The 18417-nt window shown below is 41.6% G+C and overlaps 1 protein-coding gene across 1 annotated transcript in view; it reads right to left on the bottom strand.

Annotated features, from left to right (window-relative positions):
• phip (pleckstrin homology domain interacting protein) overlaps positions 1-766 on the bottom strand; it is a 101214-nt gene extending 100448 nt beyond the window's left edge. The window contains exons 1-3 of the mRNA XM_002936206.5: positions 501-766; positions 319-377; positions 134-163 (exon numbers count right to left, since the gene is read on the bottom strand). Of these exons, the coding sequence (XP_002936252.2) occupies positions 134-163; positions 319-377; positions 501-543 (132 nt within the window). The 5' untranslated portion in view covers positions 544-766. The remainder of the gene's footprint in view (positions 1-133; positions 164-318; positions 378-500) is intronic.
• Between the last annotated feature and the right edge of the window lie 17651 nt (positions 767-18417).

Genomic DNA, 18417 nt, shown 5'->3' with positions numbered 1-18417 from the left:
ACAAAGCTGGGGTGCAGCGATCAGTACACGGGTTCTGAGGTGCTTATGTGCGCATTCAGTATGCCCCCCGCCATTGCGCTTCCCTGCCATCCCACCACCCCCACTCCGTTAGTGACATGCTAGCGCTACCCACCTCCTTCTCCTCCACTTCTCGGATCAGAACCTGCAGGCAGATAGAAAAAAAAAAAAGTCACGGATCACAACATAGTCTTAAGCTTTTCCCTAGTGAATCCCCCAAAAAGCGGGGTGCTGGGGGTACACTACAAGAAACCGAGCGCTAACAGCGGACCCACCCCCTTTCCTGAGAGTATTTTATACCTGTGCTGCTTGCTGGCAGGGTCCATCTTCCAGAAATCTGGCAATAAGGAAATACAGCTCTGCAAAAGACACACAAAACAGACGGTCAGCAACACGACTATTCTCCCCATACATACGCACGTACAGACATGTTTTATATTGTTTATTAAACATGGTGGATGGGGCAGTGAGGGCGCACATACCGGATTTGAGCTCGGTGCTGTGCTGGTTGTTGAGAGAGGACATGTTGGGGTAGCTGGGTATGCCCCCTCCTCTTCCCTTCCTAGTATTGCTTCCCTCCTCCTCCCGCTACCGCCGCCGGAGCGGATCCCCGGGCCCTGCCCCTGGAGCTGTCAGGGTTTAGAGCAGGAAGGAGAAAGGGAAGCCTGCGCTCTCCACCATGCAAAGCCAGGCGGAGGGAGGAGGAAACAACAAGCCAGAATGAGAGGAGGAAGATCTCAGTAATGTATCCCTCCGCCAGAGGAGAAAAGAGTCCCTTTTTTTTTTTTTTTTTTTTTTTTCTGAAACAAACAATCTGAGCAACTTTAATGTTTCGCAACATTAATGCCGATGGACCGTATCTCACATGCCGATCGGGAATTACTAGAACTGCTGAAACTTGCTTGAAGTAGGAGCCAAATCAATTCTTTTTATATTTATTTTTACAACTAGGAGTTATCACGCCTCTCCCACATTGTAACTCTTTTCATTTATTTTACAGTAATGGTTTTCAAATTGTTTTTAGCTCAGCTAGGTGTATGACTAGACTGTAAAATGTTTTTGTCATTATCCTTCCTGCAGCTTTCACTGAATTTTGGCATGACCCAGTATACACATAATAATGCATTGTTACTATTTAATCCAAAAGGCAAAACTATTGGTGTAAAAATAACTTTACATTTATAAATAATATTGCTGGTTTTCTTAGCCTGTAAACTCTATATGTAAAACCTATGGTGTAGGTATTGATAAAGGGGTCTGAATGACATGCAAGTTGGGGAGGGGGAGGGGATGTCTCGCTTGCCCCTGAATGCAGGCAGCACTGTATTCATCAGGAAGGAACAATTCCTTGTAGTGCATTCAGGTGCAGAAAGGCCTGTAGCTGTAGTTGCAAATAGCAAGACAGGGTGCAAAGTGAAGTCATTTAAGCAACCCAGGACAGGAGTGCAAGAGTACTAAGGGGTGTTACAGTATGTTGTTACAGTATGTTGTTTTGCAGGGGCCCACCAGAAAACCATGGACCATTATCCTAGTCTCTTTTTTCTACATACTATACTCTATTCTTCCATCTATCAATATTCCTCATTCCCATACATAAATAGGGAATGACCATTAAATAGGCTAAATAAGTAGAAGCAAGAGGGCCCACTGACACCTGTGCCCACCGGGAGTTTTCCTGGTATCCTGGTGTGCCAGTCCGACACTGCATACTTGCATAATTAAGTTGGGTTGAAAAATGACCAAAGTCCATCAAGTTCAACCCTTCCAAGCAAACTCCAAGGCACACACACATAGACCCATACCAACCTATCTATACACTCACATACATAAACTATATACACCAACATTAATTCTAATTGCAGATTGTAGTATCACAATAGCTTGGAATATTATGCTTGTTGAAGAAATCATGCAAGGCAGTCTTCCAATGCCTTCCCAATTCTTCCATTTATCCAAACCACCTACGCTGCTTCCTTGTACCTGATGAAAGTTTGAGCTGCCTCAGCTAAATTGAATGCTTTAAATGCACATTTTTTCTTACCAACATTTTTATCAAACCATGAAGGTTTTGCTCTGCGATATCTTTTCTTGCTTACAAGAGGAAATTTTGTGCTGATGTAAAGACCACTTTTGCTTGCACCTTGCGGCAGATAAAAAAATCAGATGCGAGGAGCAGAGTGAGTGCAGCATTGGTGGACAGAGGCCAGCTCTGTTCTTTACACTCTGTCAAGAAAGAGATCACCAATGGCCAGTCAAACAGAGCCAAAGTGATTGGGACACAGCCCCCAGATTAAAGGACAAGTCAAGCAATTTACTAAACGTATCCCACACTTTACAAAAAAATCAAAAAGAAAAAATTCAAAAAAGAAGAATCATTTTTTATTTCAACACCATATTAAAAACATACAAACCCCAAAATAAGCCGCCTTACTTGTTTCATACCCCAGCGGTACTTAGTCATAGGCAGTTCTAACCCTATGGGTTCCAAAGAATATATTTAAACACAAAATAACCCCTCTCCTCTTTAAAAAAAATTATTACTTAAAGGGACACCACTCTCTTTATCCCAGAAATAATTCTTTACAAATACATTAACAGGGTTCCGTATAAAGTAATTGTATTGTGTAATTATTGTACACTGTCCATTAAAATTATTGTGAATAGTAAAAAGTTAAAGAGAGCGGTGTCCCAGCTCTGTTCTTACCATGTGTGCATATAGGGCCCCATATAAGTTTAATGCCCCGTTGCAGCCTGTGTCCTCCTCTGCTTTCTAGCCTTGGTGCAAAAATGTTTGCACTTTGCAGCCTGCCCCACTATTGCAAAATAATTCCTTTATGGGAGCAAAGCAGCTTACATGTTAAAAGACATATAGAAACAGCATAAATAATTGTTGTAATTGTATTGTTTCTCCTACTCCCATGTAACCTGTCCCAAGCCTGACTTGGATTTCTTACTATTGAGTGCTATTCTGATATCTACCGGGACCTGACATTTTGCTACCTTCCCATTGTTCTACTGATCAGCTGCTCGGAGGGGATCCAATTTATCAACTTGGCCACCCCAGGGCCCCACCTTAAGTCGGCACTGGGTGGCAGTGATGGGGGTCTAGAAAATAAAGACATCAGCAAACACATGATTTTCAGATTGTCTGCTGTTTTTCTAGGCAGGACCCACTCATTCCTAGTCTGTGCTTTTTGTCTAGGGGCAGGGGAACAAGCAGAAGTGCTGGGCTAGTGTTAACAATCAGAGGCAGGAATGCTGCAGATCATAAATTTGCATGTCTATAAAATATATTGCATAAACATTTCATATAAATACATCCTTTTTCTAGTAGTATATGCCATTAGATATTCCCCTATAGAAGAACTACTATTAAAGTGTGCCCTGTGCCTTGTATGAGTCACTGAGCTTACATACAAATTAAGGGCATACATATGTAGGGATCCCCAAAATTGGCCCCCATGAGGGTTCCCGTTTAGACAGACACTAGAGGGTGGCCTCATGGGATTTGGACACATAAAGGTGGTCCTAGTTGTTTTTGTGTGAAAAAGGGAGTTTCCCTGTAGTTCTGGCAGTGGCCACTTGGTGGTGTGTTAGAATATAAAAAGGGAAGGTTTCCTAGTTCAGCAGGTTTTCTAGCCCAGGACCTCCCTCTGTTCAGAGGCTTATAACTGGTTAGCATCTAGATAGTGGTTAAGGAAGTAATAGCTCGCTCTAGAGGTAAGTTAATTAGTACAGACAGTCATCGCCCCAACAGGAGCCAGTGGGATTAAGTTCCCCCAGCACTACATTGCTGGAGTCAGGGTGTATAGTGTGCAGTTTAGGAGATTCCTAATCCAGTGGGTGCTCAGGCGTGAGTACCGGGGTGAGGTCTCAAAGGGGTGTCCGCTTGGCGGGAGTACCGGGGAGAGCCCTAGAGAGGGTCTTCCGGCGTGAGTACCGAAGGGAACCCCAAAAGAGGATCACTTGGCGGGAGTACTGCGAGTAGCCCCAGGGAGAGAGGTTCTCCAAAGGGAAATGTGTGTGTAACCTGACATATAAGTGTGCCCCTGTATAACCTGCCTGTCTGCAAGTAATAAACTACATTCTACTGGTTCAACATCATACCAGTGTCCTGGTCTCTTCATACAAGGAGGATCCTCACTGCCTGGTAAGCAGCTACCCCAAAGGGAAGGGGCAAGGTACTGGGAGTGCAGGGAGTCCCTGACCAAGGATTACAGTACAGCACCAAGTTCCCAGGCAGGGGAGTTATAGTTTCACCTATACCTACCCTGGGTGGAGGCACGCCATTAAGTAAAGTAACATCTGTTCCCCCATGTAAGCGGGGCTCAGGACTCCTGTTTGCACCAAAAGTATCAGCAGGTAGCAGCACTGTCACAAAAGTGGGCTACACATACATGCTTGTTTATCTAATGAATGGACAGAGCAGGTCATTTACTCCCACACTTCTTTTTAAAGATAAAACCTACATTTTCTCCTGATCAGAGAGTGATACACAGAACAGAACTAAATGGTGGCTTAAGGGCACTGGCACACATTACTACTTGTCCCCTGTGGTAGCACAGATTTAACCGTGGGTGACAAATCTTACCGTGTGCCAAATTTCCAGAAAGTGACTTGCCACAGCATAACATTAGAATCCCCCCTAGTAAAATATATTACTCCCTGCAACCTGGCTTGATGGTAGAAAATTGTCTCCCTTCTGTAGGTAATCCATACTAAAGAACAGCAGACACTCAAAGATGTTGCACAGACTATTAGGCATTTGTAAAGCAAAAGTATACTTTATTACAAAAACATAACCTACAAAACTTCAACTTATGTTTTGTGAACAAATACACTTCTGCTATTGTGCTGGTGTTTCAAGTGGGCTCAAATGCACTTCACCTGAAAGGAATTGTCCAGTGTAAAAATGAGATTAGGTAAATAGATGGGTTGTGCAAAATAAAAAATTCTTCAATATAGTTAGCCAAAAATTTAATCGAAAAAGTGAAGTGAACAGGTGCCAGGTAGCCAGAACACTATTTCCTCCTTTGCAGCTCTCTAACTTGTTACCAGTTGATAACAATCAGTGACTTTAGGGGGAGTCATATGGGCATAACTGTGTACTTTTGAATCTGATCTGTGTGATAAAGATCAAAAGCAAATTAACTGAACAGTTAGGGCTCTGGCACACGGGGAGATTAGTCGCCCGCGGCAAAACTCCCTGTTCGCGGGCGACTAATCTTCCCCCTGCCATCCCACTGGCAAACATGTAAGTCGCCGGCGGGATGGCAGACGCGGCCGCGCGATTTTGCGCAAATCGCACCGCCGCGTCTGCCATCCCGCCAGCGACTTACATGTTCCAATGCAAAACATAACCCCTGGCTACCAAAGTCTGTATGTCCTTTGTATTGATGGGAGGGGCCATTGAGGGTGTGGGAGGAGGGGGGCCCAGAAAATTTTGTTGTGAGCGGCCCTGTGATTTCTGATGGCGGCCCTGTCATCAGCATACAGATGATATTTAAAGCAGAATGAACGGATAAAATCTCCCAAAGACGGCATGTAGAGGGAGAACAATAACGGCCCAAGTACAGAGCCTTGGGGTACCCCCACATTAAGAGGAACTATATTAGAAACATTTTTGATTTTGTACACCCTATCTATTTAACCAGTTTTATTTTTACACTGAACTGTTCCTTTAATTAAACACATTCAATGGTTTTAAAGCTTTTTATAAATATAATTGCTATTGAAAGCAGTATCTGTCTGACTGTGCTCCTCTTACTGACTCTTGAAACAGTGTTGCAAGCCAGCTGATTAAAAGACCTGAAGGAGAACTGACTCCTGTTACAGTTTTGAAAGTCAGATCCAAAGAAGAGAAAGGGATAAACAAATACAGCTTTCAATGGCAAATACATTAAAATAACTTTTTAAAACATGCAATGTTTTCAAATAATGCCAGTTGACACTATTCCAATCGTAGATAAGCCAAAGACTAACCAACTAACCTGGGCAGACGAAATCAAATATCTAGGTATCATAGTATCTCCACTATGTTCCTTGTTCTAGGAACAGAACCTAGAACCACTATATACAAATTTTACCTCTACAATTGCTACCTGGCAAAACCTCCCTCTCATGCTATGGGGGAGAATAAATTTATTTAAAATGATATTCCTCCCCAAAATTCCCAAAAAAAATTTCAGTAAAATGAATGGAACCATTTCCTCCTTCCTATGGGCAGGCAAGCAACCAAGGTTTTCATGGAAATCACTTACCGCACCCCTGGGAAAAGGAGGCCTCCAACTGCCTGATTTGTATTTATACCATATAGCGGCCCATTTATCCCATTCTATCCCATTTACATCTTTGGTTTCTCCCAGATGCAGAGGACCCCAATATGACATTAATAGCCTCCATCCTGGGCTCATTAGAAGCAATGGCTCATTGTCCCTTAGGCAGACTATGTGATTCCAACCCACTACCACCGGTACTATTAGCAACCTACCAATCCTGGCAAACTGCCAGAAAGCTAACCAAATCCACCCCATATTTATTAGCTCCTCATACACCGCTATGGGGCAACTCCCACTTTATGCACTTCCGATATTTGGAAGACTTTATATACTGGCCCAAAATGGGTATTAAAACCCTGGGACAAATTCTTCACAAGGGCACTTTAATGTCATTACCACAACTCTCGGAACAACTGCCAGACCAGAGAATTGAGCAATTCCGGTACATGCAACTTAGACATGCATTTAAAGCTCAATTTGGATCATATCAAATAAAATACCAAAACTATCCCATTGATCCTATACTTAGAAACCCTAACCCTAAAAAACTGATATCAAACCTGTACAATATACTACAAGATACCATCAAATCTCCCTTTGATAGGGCACTTGTTAAATGGCGCCAGTCTACCCCAACTATTACGGAAGAACAGTGGGAAGAAGCCACAGACTCTGCGTATAATTTTTTAATATCTACCAGGGACAAACTGATAAACTTCTAAATCCTGCATCAATTCCTCAAGAACGATTTTAAAAAGCTAGGTGCGAAGTTGAGGGCGAGGACTTCCAAGGTAATTTTCTCAGAGATATTACCTGTGCCACGAGCAACATTAAGAAGGCAGCGGGAGCTTAGGGAGATTAATGCGTGGCTGAGAGATTGGTGTAGGGAGGAGGGCTTTGGGTTTCTCCAGAACTGGGCTGATTTCTCAGTCGGCTACAGGCTCTTTGCCAGGGATGGGCTGCACCTCAATGATGATGGGGCAGCTGCTTTGGGGGAAAAGATGGCTAGAGGGTTGGAGGAGATTTTAAACTAGGAGTGGGGGGGGAGGGTGCAGAGGGAAATTCTGTGGTAGACAGGATAGATGAGGTAGTGGGCATAGTAAGGGAAAATGGGGGAGGAGACTTGCTTCGGGATACTGATAATGGCAGGGAGGCCCATAAGATGTTTACACGTCATTCTCACGCCGGAACCAGTATTAAATGTATGTTTACCAATGCAAGGAGTCTGACTGGTAAAATGGGAGAGCTGGAGGTACTGGCGTTGGAGCGGAAATATGATGTGATTGGAGTTGCTGAAACTTGGTTGAATGAGTCTCATGACTGGGCAGTTAATATTGGGGGGTATACATTGTTTCGGAGGGACAGGGGCAATAGAAAAGGAGGAGGAGTGTGTCTGTTCATTAAGCAGGAATTAAAAGCAAATATTAGGGAGGAAGTGATGGGGTTAACAGAGGGAGCTGAATCCTTATGGGTTGAGCTTCTCACAGATAGTAAGGAATCTACCAAACTAATTGTAGGGGTATGCTATAGACCCCCTAATGTAAGCGAAGAGGAGGAGGCCCAGCTCCTGTTGCAAATAGAAAAGGCTGCTAGTTTGGGGCAAGTGATAATAATGGGGGATTTTAATTACCCTGATATTGACTGGGGCAATAGTACTGCCAGGACAGTAAATGGGAACAAGTTCATAAACTTGCTGCATGACAACTTTATGTCACAAGTTGTTGAGGAGCCAACCAGGAACCATGCTATACTAGATCTAGTGATCTCTAATGACCCAGAACGTATAGCAAATGTGCAAGTGGTTGAACCCCTGGGTAATAGTGACCATAATGTTATTTCATTTAATGTTTGGTGCAGGAAACAAATTTACACGGGGGCAACAAAGACAATGAATTTTAGGAAGGCAAATTTTAGCTCCTTAAGGGCAGCGCTTCAGGGCATAGATTGGGGCATTATGTTTTCTGATAAAAACACAGAGCAGAAATGGTTGTCATTTAAAATGATATTAAATCATTACTGTTCTCAATTTATTCCATTAATAAGAAAAAGTAGAAGTGTTAAGAATCACCCTATGTGGCTTAACTCTGAGGTAAAGAAGTTAATAGGGAGAAAAAGGAAAGCTTTTAAGAAATATAAGTCAGAGGGGACAGTAGCTGCGTTTAATGATTATAAACACTATAACAAGTGTTGTAAAACAGCAATCCGGAAGGCAAAGATAGAAAATGAGGAGCGCATCGCGGCCAAGGCCAAGACTAACCCCAAAAAGTTTTTTAAGTATATTAATAGTAAAAAGATGCAGGTTGAGGGTGTGGCCCCATTGAGTTATAATAACAATATGGTTACAGCGGATACAGAAAAGGCAGATGTGCTTAACCAGTTCTTTTCTTCTGTGTATACAGTAGAGGATCCAGTGGGACAAGTCCCACCCAATAGCTGCACTGTTGCCTCAGCTCCAACTACACAGTGGTTGGCACAGGATATGGTGCTTAAAGGGTTACACACGATAAATGTAAACAAGGCACCTGGGCCAGATGGAATACACCCTCGGGTACTGAGAGAGCTAGGGGCAGAATTGCAGTGGCCCCTGTTTCTGATATTCTCAGACTCTCTTTCATCAGGTATGGTACCTAGGGATTGGAAGAAGGCGAATGTCATTCCCATATTTAAAAAGGGAGTAAGATCTCAGCCTGGCAATTATAGGCCTGTAAGTTTGACATCCGTGGTGGGCAAGTTATTTGAAGGCTTGTTAAGGGATCACATTCAAAATTATGTAGTGGAGAATGCCATTATGAGCAGTAATCAGCATGGCTTTATGAAGGACAGGTCATGTCAGACCAATTTAATTGCTTTTTATGATGAGGTAAGTAAGAAGCTGGACAGTGGGGATGCAGTAGATATCATCTATTTGGATTTTGCGAAAGCATTTGATACCGTTCCCCACAAACGACTGCTTTCTAAGCTAAGGTCTATTGGTCTTAGTGAAGCCGTTTGCACATGGATAGAAAACTGGCTACAGGATCGGGTACAGAGGGTGGTTGTTAATGGTACATTCTCTACTTGGAATAAGGTCCTCAGTGGGGTCCCTCAGGGTTCTGTACTGGGTCCACTTTTGTTTAATTTGTTCATAAATGACTTAGGGGAGGGTATTATGAGTAATGTATCAGTGTTTGCAGATGACACAAAACTCTGCAGACCAGTCAATTCTATCCAGGATGTGACATCCCTGCAGCAGGATCTTGACCAACTGGCAATCTGGGCAGCTAAGTGGCAGATGAGATTTAATGTGGATAAATGTAAGGTCATGCACCTGGGATGTAAAAATATGCAAGCCACTTATACCCTTAATGGGACCGCACTAGGCAAATCCATAATGGAGAAGGACCTTGGAGTCCTTGTAGATAATAAACTTGGCTGTAGCAAGCAATGCCAGGCAGCAGCTGCAAGGGCAAACAAGGTTTTGAGCTGTATTAAAAGGGGTATAGATTCACGGGAGGAGGGGGTTATTCTTCCCCTTTACAGAGCGCTGGTAAGGCCCCATCTAGAATATGCTGTTCAGTTTTGGTCTCCAGTGCTCAAACGGGACATTACTGAGTTAGAGAGGGTACAGAGAAGGGCAACTAAGCTGGTAAAGGGTATGGAAAGTTTCAGTTATGAAGAAAGACTGGCCAAGTTGGGTCTGTTTACACTGGAGAAGAGGCGCTTAAGAGGTGACATGATAACTATGTATAAATATATAAAGGGATCATATAATAACCTTTCTAATGTTTTATTTACCAGTAGGTCCTTCCAACGGACACGAGGGCACCCACTCCGTTTAGAAGAAGGGAGGTTCCATTTAAACATTCGGAAAGGATTTTTTACAGTGAGAGCTGTGAGGTTCGGGAATTCCCTCCCCGAATCAGTCGTGCTGGCTGATACATTATATAACTTTAAGAAGGGGCTGGATGGATTCTTAGCAAGTGAGGGAATACAGGGTTATGGGAGATAGCTCTTAGTACTAGTTGATCCAGGGACTGGTCCGATTGCCATCTTGGAGTCAGGAAGGAATTTTTTCCCCTCTGTGGCAAATTAGAGAGGCTTCAGATGGGGTTTTTTGCCTTCCTCTGGATCAACTAGTAGTTAGGCAGGTTATATATAGGCATTATGGTTGAACTTGATGGACGTATGTCTTTTTTCAACCCAACTTACTATGTTACTATGTTACTATACCCCTGCTAGATTGAACCGAATTTACTCTGATAGAACATCAGCATGTCCCAAGTGTCAAGAGGCTCAAGCCAATTTCCATCATATCATATGGTCTTGCCCCCAGATTCAGAAATACTGGAAAGGAATTATGTGTCTAAATGATAACCTAGCCATACCGCATATTGTAGCAATTGAATTCTGTCTATTTGGGGTAATAGACGAAGTTATACCACTTAATAAAACCCGTATATTGTGTAGATCAGTACTATTTTATGCCAAAAAAATATAATTCTGAACTGGTTGAAACCCACCACCCCCACTATCTCCCAATGGTTGAACCTAGTGAATAAAATGCTACCAATGATTAAGCTAACGTACGAGGCTAGAGGAATCCCCGACAAATTTGATAGAGTCTGGGGCACATGGGTGGATGTCTGTCCTATATCCTAAACACTACTGACTAGGGCCTGTCCCATAAGGTTGAAGGAGAAATGCCTTTTTATTAATATATTGTATAAAGAAAGACCAATAATACACAATGTACAGCTCCTAGGTAATTATGTTTGATTTACATTCTGTATAGATATCCTCTGTATACTGATGATTTTACGCTCTGAATAAGAAATGATTGTTAGTAAATGTCATATGTCTTGTCTGTTTTGAAATAAAACAAATAAATACGTTAAAAAAAAAAACATGCAATGTTTAATTATTGTATATTGGAAGGATGTTTACATTTAAAACTTCTTTCACTACGCAAAAAACAGTTTTGGGTAAAGGACCCATAAAGAGAACCACCAATGAGTGTGTAGCTCATATGGCATCATGTTGCGATGGTAGTTGTGTCTAAAAATATCTTTTTCACAGCTAATACTAGCCTAATACAGCCTTTGTTTTTTCCCCCAAAGTTATATGATTGGAATGTAAAAGTCAAAGGATGGGGCATAGTCAGTTGGTACAATTATACATTTTTACTTTGGGATTACTTTTCTCTTCTCTATGCATTGGATGTGGCTTTCACCCTTTCACTGCCAGCCGTTTTGGACCAAAGTGGAACTTTGTTCTAAAACTACTGCCAGACAGTTTTAGAACATTTTGCACTGTTTCACTTTAGGGGCCTTTCCTCGGGGGGACTTTTAGTTTAACCAGGAAAACAATATATTGTTTTTTTCAGGACAACCTAAGCTTTCAAAATATGGTAGAATTTTGGTGTAATTCCAATTCTGTAACAAGATATAAGGGTTGATTCACTAAAGTGCGTTAATTTTCATTGCACGCTTTTTTTCATTAAAATAGAAGCGACAATTAGCGCACGAATCACTACAGCATTATAGCATGCGTTAATTTGCGCGCAACCGCATGCATTAATTAGCGCGCAGAAATAATACTAACGCAAGATTCACAAACACATAGACGCGCTAAATATCGCATTAGACTATGCAAAAATTAACACTTACTTGAGGCAGGCGGTAATTATAGAAAAGTACAGTTAATGAGCTTTTGGCAATAAAATATGGACTTTGCAGTGTTATTTATTCAAGTCTGTGTTGGCCCCAGAGTGATGTAGCCTCCAGTTTTCCGCATATAAATAGTAGCCACATATAAATAGTGCATATAAATAGTAGCCGCATATAAATAGTAGCCACATATAAATAGTGCATATAAATAGTAGCATATATGCACTATTTACATGCGGCTACTATTTATATGCTACTATTTACATGCGGCTACTATTTATATGCACTATTTATATGTGGCTACTATTTATATGCTACTATTTATACGCGGCGACTATTAGCGCACATAATAATAGGCGTTAATTAGCGCGCATGCGGTAAATGCCGCATCGCGCATAAATTAGCGCAAGTATGCTTATAGTGAATCGAGCGTTAAGTGGCGAAAATATGCATAGATATACCAAAGTCTGTGGTATGTACTGACCCCAAAATGAAAATAGCGCATATGGATTTCTCGCCTGCCAACTCAGCTTTTGCACACAGAGCCCCCTGTCTGCGTATTATGTGCTGTTAACGCCCCCAAACTATACAGAAAAATCCAGAAAACCATATAGTTTTGGAAAGTACATATTCTGACAAATCCAACACGGGTAAAGAGTCCTTTCTACACCAAAGTACCAATCTGCAAAGCTTTCCTAAAGTTATTGGTTTTTATTACATTTCAGAAAATCGCCTAAAAATGTTGCAGTTTGCCGCATTTATCTTACACAATTTCTAGCGTACAATGGCAAATCACCCCAAATAGAAACACCTACGGTCTACTGAACAGTTTGATGCCCAATATGCATAGATATACCAAAGTCTGTGGTGTGTACTGACCCCAAAATAAAAATAGCGAATATGGATTTCTCGCCTGCCAACTCAGCTGTTGCACAGAGCTCCCTGACAGCGTATTATGTGCTGTAACACCCCCTAACTTTACACAGACCCCCCAGAAAACCATATATTTTTGGAAAGTACACATTCTGATGAATTCAAAATAGGTGAAGTTATTTTTGTACACAAAAGTTACACCTGGCAAAGCTATGCTAAAAACAGATCAGCAACACTTACACAGGGATAAAAATGCAATAAAACCACAAAAATTGTGCAAATCAGTGAAACAACAAAATAAGTCACACAACAGTGTAATTAGTGGTCAGAATATCTAATCCAATAGTCATGCTGTCAAAATAAACAGTTTTTAGGGAAAATAAACTAAAAATGAGTGGTAAAAGGGGAAAAAAAAAAAAGGTTGTGTATACACGTGTGTACATATGTAAAAGTAGTGTGGCAGTATGTAAGTGTGTATATGAGTGTATATAAGTGTATATTAGTTTGCAAAATGGAAAAAAAAAAAAGTGCTAAATTGTGTGCTGTATGTAGGTATAAATGTATGTAAGTGTGTGTAAATCCAAAAAATAAAACACATATTGTCCAGAAGCAGGGATCGCATGGCAGTCCGTCCTGCTGCAGTCCTGGTGAGTGGGGGTAGTTGGGGGGAAAACAAGAAGCGGGGAGCAAGTAGCAGACGTGATGCGATCGTGTCTGCTGCTTGGGTGGGCAGCCCTGCTACGATCGCGTCGCAGGGCACACATGACAGCCCCCCTGGCGTACGTTGTTGGCAGATACAGCCTTTTTCTGCAACGCCGTACGTCGTCGGCAGTTAAAGGGTTAATGAAGAAGGTGGCATATGGGCACAGAGCACAAACACTCTGCACCAAGGCCCAGTTTGTGGTGAGGCCACAAAGGCCAGGGCCTAGGGCGGCATGCCGCCCAGCCACACAAACATTGTTTAAATACGGAGCACTGGGAACAGGACGAACAGAAAACTTTAGCGCATCCTGTCCTCAGTGCTCCGTATGTGAGCTTAATGGATGCATGCGGTCCTTGGAGGGGGGGAGCTAATTACGGCAGCCTCTGGGCACCGTAATTTGATATCTGTCATTGTCTGCACTATTACAGGGGAAACGGGGTCATTATAATAAGGGCAAATTGCCCAGGACCCACAATCAGACATGTTATTTGGTACAATATTTGTTATAAGCATTCACCCCCGAGATTGCAGACCCCTTAACTGGAAGAGTTCTACAACATGACCATTTAAATTGCTTTGCTTTTTTCTTGTGGAGTCCCCATTTTGCAATTGTGTTGGGTTGAAAACCCCAACATACTGTTCTTCAACTTTGGCTTATTCTTCCGCTTCTTCTCAATGCCCCCAAACCAGATAGTTATTTTTGAATTCCTGACTTGTTGGCAAGTTTTGGTTGAATAAAAACAAGTTTTACTACCAAATAAAGCCCCCTGTAAGTTGAGAGTGTGCATAGAGGCTACCTAATAGCCAATCTTGGCACCTCCATGAACTTTAAGATGCATGTGTTGGTCTCCAAGTCTTTTTACGTTTGACTGTGGCCCATGAGTAAGAAAGGTTGGGGACCTCTGGTCTATGGCAAGGTATTTTCTGGCATTTAGTAGCGGTGATAAGTAGCTGTGACACACGGGGAGATTAATCACTCCGCAACAAATCTCCGTTGTTGCGGGCGACTAATCTCCGTTGTTGCACGTGACTAATCTCCCCGCAGTGCCATCCCATAGGCTACAATGTAAATTGTTGGTGGGATGACATACACGGCACCGCAATTTAGCAAAGTTGTCAAAGTTTCCTCTCAAGGCAGCAGAGATTTGTTGCGGCATGACTAATTTCCCCGTGTGTCATGGCCCTAAGGAATGTTGTATATTAGAATATACTGAACCTGCTTATCACACATTGTCCCAGTGGGTATAATCTGGAAAGCCCCAGCTCCTGAGTATTTTAGCCAAATAAATCCACACACAGAATATACAGTGATAAAATGGATTTTGGGTAGGGTGTCCACCTTTTCTTTTCTTCCTATACTTCTGTATCTTTTTCCCTATAGATGAGATTGAAATTAAGCATAATTTTTACTAGCAAGGGCAGTAAAATACAAATGTGGCAGCCCTAATTGTGGTTCAAGTTAAAGATATGTAACTATTTTGCTCATACTGCTTAGAGTCCCATTATAAATCACTGATTTTATATGGTGTAAATACCGTGCATGGGCTCATACACGCTGGCATTTTGCCCTGCATTCCCCTGCGGTGGAGTTCTCCCACGTTTCACTGTAGGGGAGTGCAGGATGAAGCGCAATCCATTCTTTCTTAAAGGACAAGGAAAGGCTAAGTCACTTGGGGGTGCCAAAATGTTAGGCACCCCCAAGTGACTTAAATTGCTTACCTTGTACTCCGGGCTGGTGCCCCTGTTAGGAGAAAACAGCACCAGCCCGGGGTACCTGTTGAGAGCGCTTCCTCCTTCCTATTCACTCGCTAGCCAATTGTCCCAGACAAACGCATGCGCAGTAGAGTGAAAAGCCGATTGATCAGGAAGGAGGAAGCTCTGCTGGTGCTGTTCTCTCTGTACAGGGGCACCAGCCTGGGGTAGAAGGTAAGCGATTAAAGTCACTTGGGGGTGCCTAACATTTTGGCACCCCCAAGTGACTTCACCTTTCCTTCTCCTTTAAGGGGCATTACTGACACAGGTGCATATACACACCAAGTGCAGGTGGAATGCATCTTGTTGCGTTCCACTTGCATTTGGCGCTTACATGTGGGCACTTTCAGCCCCATAAAAAAAATAATGGATTGCATTTTGTCCTGTGATTACAGCACCATAAAAAAGAATGGATTGTGCTCCCCTGAGGTGGAATGCAGAACGAAACACCAGTGTGTATGAATCCTAAAGCTACTCCTTTGTTCCCCAGCCTCTAGGGAATGTGCAGAAGCAAAGAATGAGCAGCTCCTGGATGCAATCTCCCAGGGGCCCCCAAGCAGCAACACAAACATGGAAACGCTCTGTCTACTGCAGCCTGTATTTCTTGGCCCCAAAGCATCATCCTACCTGGATCATGTGCCTGATGTTGGCCCTCTTCCTCTGTCCCTTCTGCCTCCTAATTGATTTCCAGCCACTTACACACATACATTTCTGGGGGAACAGGGCATTTGCATATTCACAGTGCACACATACTTGCACATGCAGTATATTAATGCATACTGGAGACAAACATCACCGGTGATGTTGTCCATAGCAACCAACTAGCAATTAGATTTAAATGGTCACCTACAAGTTGGAAAACAAAAGGTAAAGATCTGATTGGTTGCTATGGGCAACATCGCCGATGATAGTTCTCTCCAATTTTCATAAATAAGCCCCAATGTGTTTGCTAAGTGTACACAAACACACAATTTTGTGTGTACGTTTTGCCATTGCTAATACCTTTTGTAATGCTGTCTAAGTGATTACATACCATTTTGGTACTGTTGTTGCATTTTTATAGATGTTATTGTATTTTCAATTCTGTGTAGATGTTGTTTGCTTGTTTGTGTCTGTAAAACTATTTAAACTGTGAATCTGACAATTACACTAGGCAACTTGGTTTTGCCCATGAAAATTTATTAGTGTGCTCTATTTACATTTGGGTGCCTCTGTGTGGCACATAATTTGGTACATGCATATTAGGCATCAAACTGTTCAGTAGGCCCATAGTGTTCATATTTAAGATGTTTTATCTTCACTCCTAGATATTTAATTGCTACATTTAGTAAAGCTTTGTGACTAAGCTTTGGAGTAGATAAGCATGATTACACAATTGGATTTGCCTGAATGTGTACTTTACAAAACAATATGGTTTTCTAGGATAACAATATTTTTTGTGGCTTTACCCCGCATAAAATGCAGTATGTGTTGCTTTTTCAGTAGCTAAAGTGACCTCCATATTGGCCAGGGTCTCAAGTATCCCTAGTCTTTAAAGGTAAATCACCATGTGGTTCTCTCTGAAGGGGTTGGATAGTGTCTCAAGTAGGACATCTAAGTAGGTTAGACTCATGTGAGGTAGAGGGGTTTTTTTAAGCTCTCCCTGTGGAGTGTATTTACTTACATGTAAATTTTCTCTTCTAACTTTTTAAATTTCCTCCCAGTTTGTCAGACACATTCTCCTAACACATCACATATTTGAAAAAAAATCACAAGTACACTTTTAAGAGAGATAATGTGGCACCAGAAAGAAATGTGGCAACTTGTTGTACTCTGATACTTATTAAACAGTCAATGTTGTGAGGAATTTTTATTTTTGGTGAAAATATTTCACATTTTAGCTTTGGCCCTTTAGTATCTATGTAACCCCTATTGTAAAATATTTAGATATATATATATACAAAGTCTCAACAGGCACTCACTTAAAAAATCTGGAACAAATGCCTGGGTGCAGTACAGTAAGTTAATGAAATACAACGAAAAAACAAGGTTCCGCACTCGCAGGTCTTATGGGAAACAAATTAAAAATTTATTAGCTAAAATGTATCTGATGTTTCGGCTGCCACAGCAGCCTTTTTCAAAGACAAACAGGGCCAGTGGAAGTGCACTCATAAACACAAAATGGCGCGAAACAGTGTGACGTGACAGTGCTCAAAATACATGTAAATGACATTGCCATTACGTGTAATAGAAAATCAATGTGAAGGATAAACATGATGTAAAACACAAGGCGAAACCAGGAATGAAGTTGAAGCGTGAAGGCAGTAGTAAAATATCAAAAAAGAAAGGGGAAATAAAAGATATACAGTGTACCTAATAGCTGAACTATAACTCCCATCAAGTTGCGGATTCTTTCGGTAATAGGAGCGGTAAAGGACCTCCGGCGTATTGTCACACAGTCTTAGCTACAGGTAACGCTATCGTCAGGGACTTATCATATAGCGATCGGTAGAAATAAATAAATAAAGGATTAAAGCAAGTACCGTGCCTTCTATTTTATGCGTGCGGGTAGTACTCGCGCTGTGCTAATACATTTTTCATTTGTTTCCCATAAGATCTGCGAAACCTTGTTTTTTCGTTGTATATATATATTCACAATATAAAGAGGTATGAATGAGGAATTTGTCACATAACTCACCAAATATGTGCCCGCTGTTGTAAAATATGAGGATATTAGAAGTCACCTTGAAGGTGCCATATCCTTTGCCAAAGTGCTTCCTTTATTTGGTCATGGAACATCTGTGTCTTAATATCCTTATATTTTACATTAGGTGTACATTATTTTTATAAGTAATACATTCATTATAATACGGTATTTTAAAGCAGGAGGTACTTTAACTAAATAATACACGACCATGGATATGATGTAAATTTTATTTCTATAAATGGTGCTTAGTGTAATGTCATCTTTAATATTCGGCCCTAAGAGATATTTTTGTCACGACTCACTAAAACCTGTGTATAATAATAATAATATAAAATATGAGAATATTATATCTCATAAGATATAAGGATATCAAAGGTCACCATGGAGTTTCATAGCTCGTATAAAAGCATTACGGCCTATTGCCATTGAACTAATTGAAGCACAGGCAACTAAAGCTCGTCA

Source organism: Xenopus tropicalis, chromosome 5 (assembly GCF_000004195.4).
Source record: "Xenopus tropicalis strain Nigerian chromosome 5, UCB_Xtro_10.0, whole genome shotgun sequence".
In the NCBI taxonomy this organism is placed as follows: Eukaryota; Metazoa; Chordata; class Amphibia; order Anura; family Pipidae; genus Xenopus; species Xenopus tropicalis.
The sequence above is the reverse complement of the archived record's forward strand: the minus strand, read 5'-3'. Positions and strand labels throughout refer to the sequence as shown.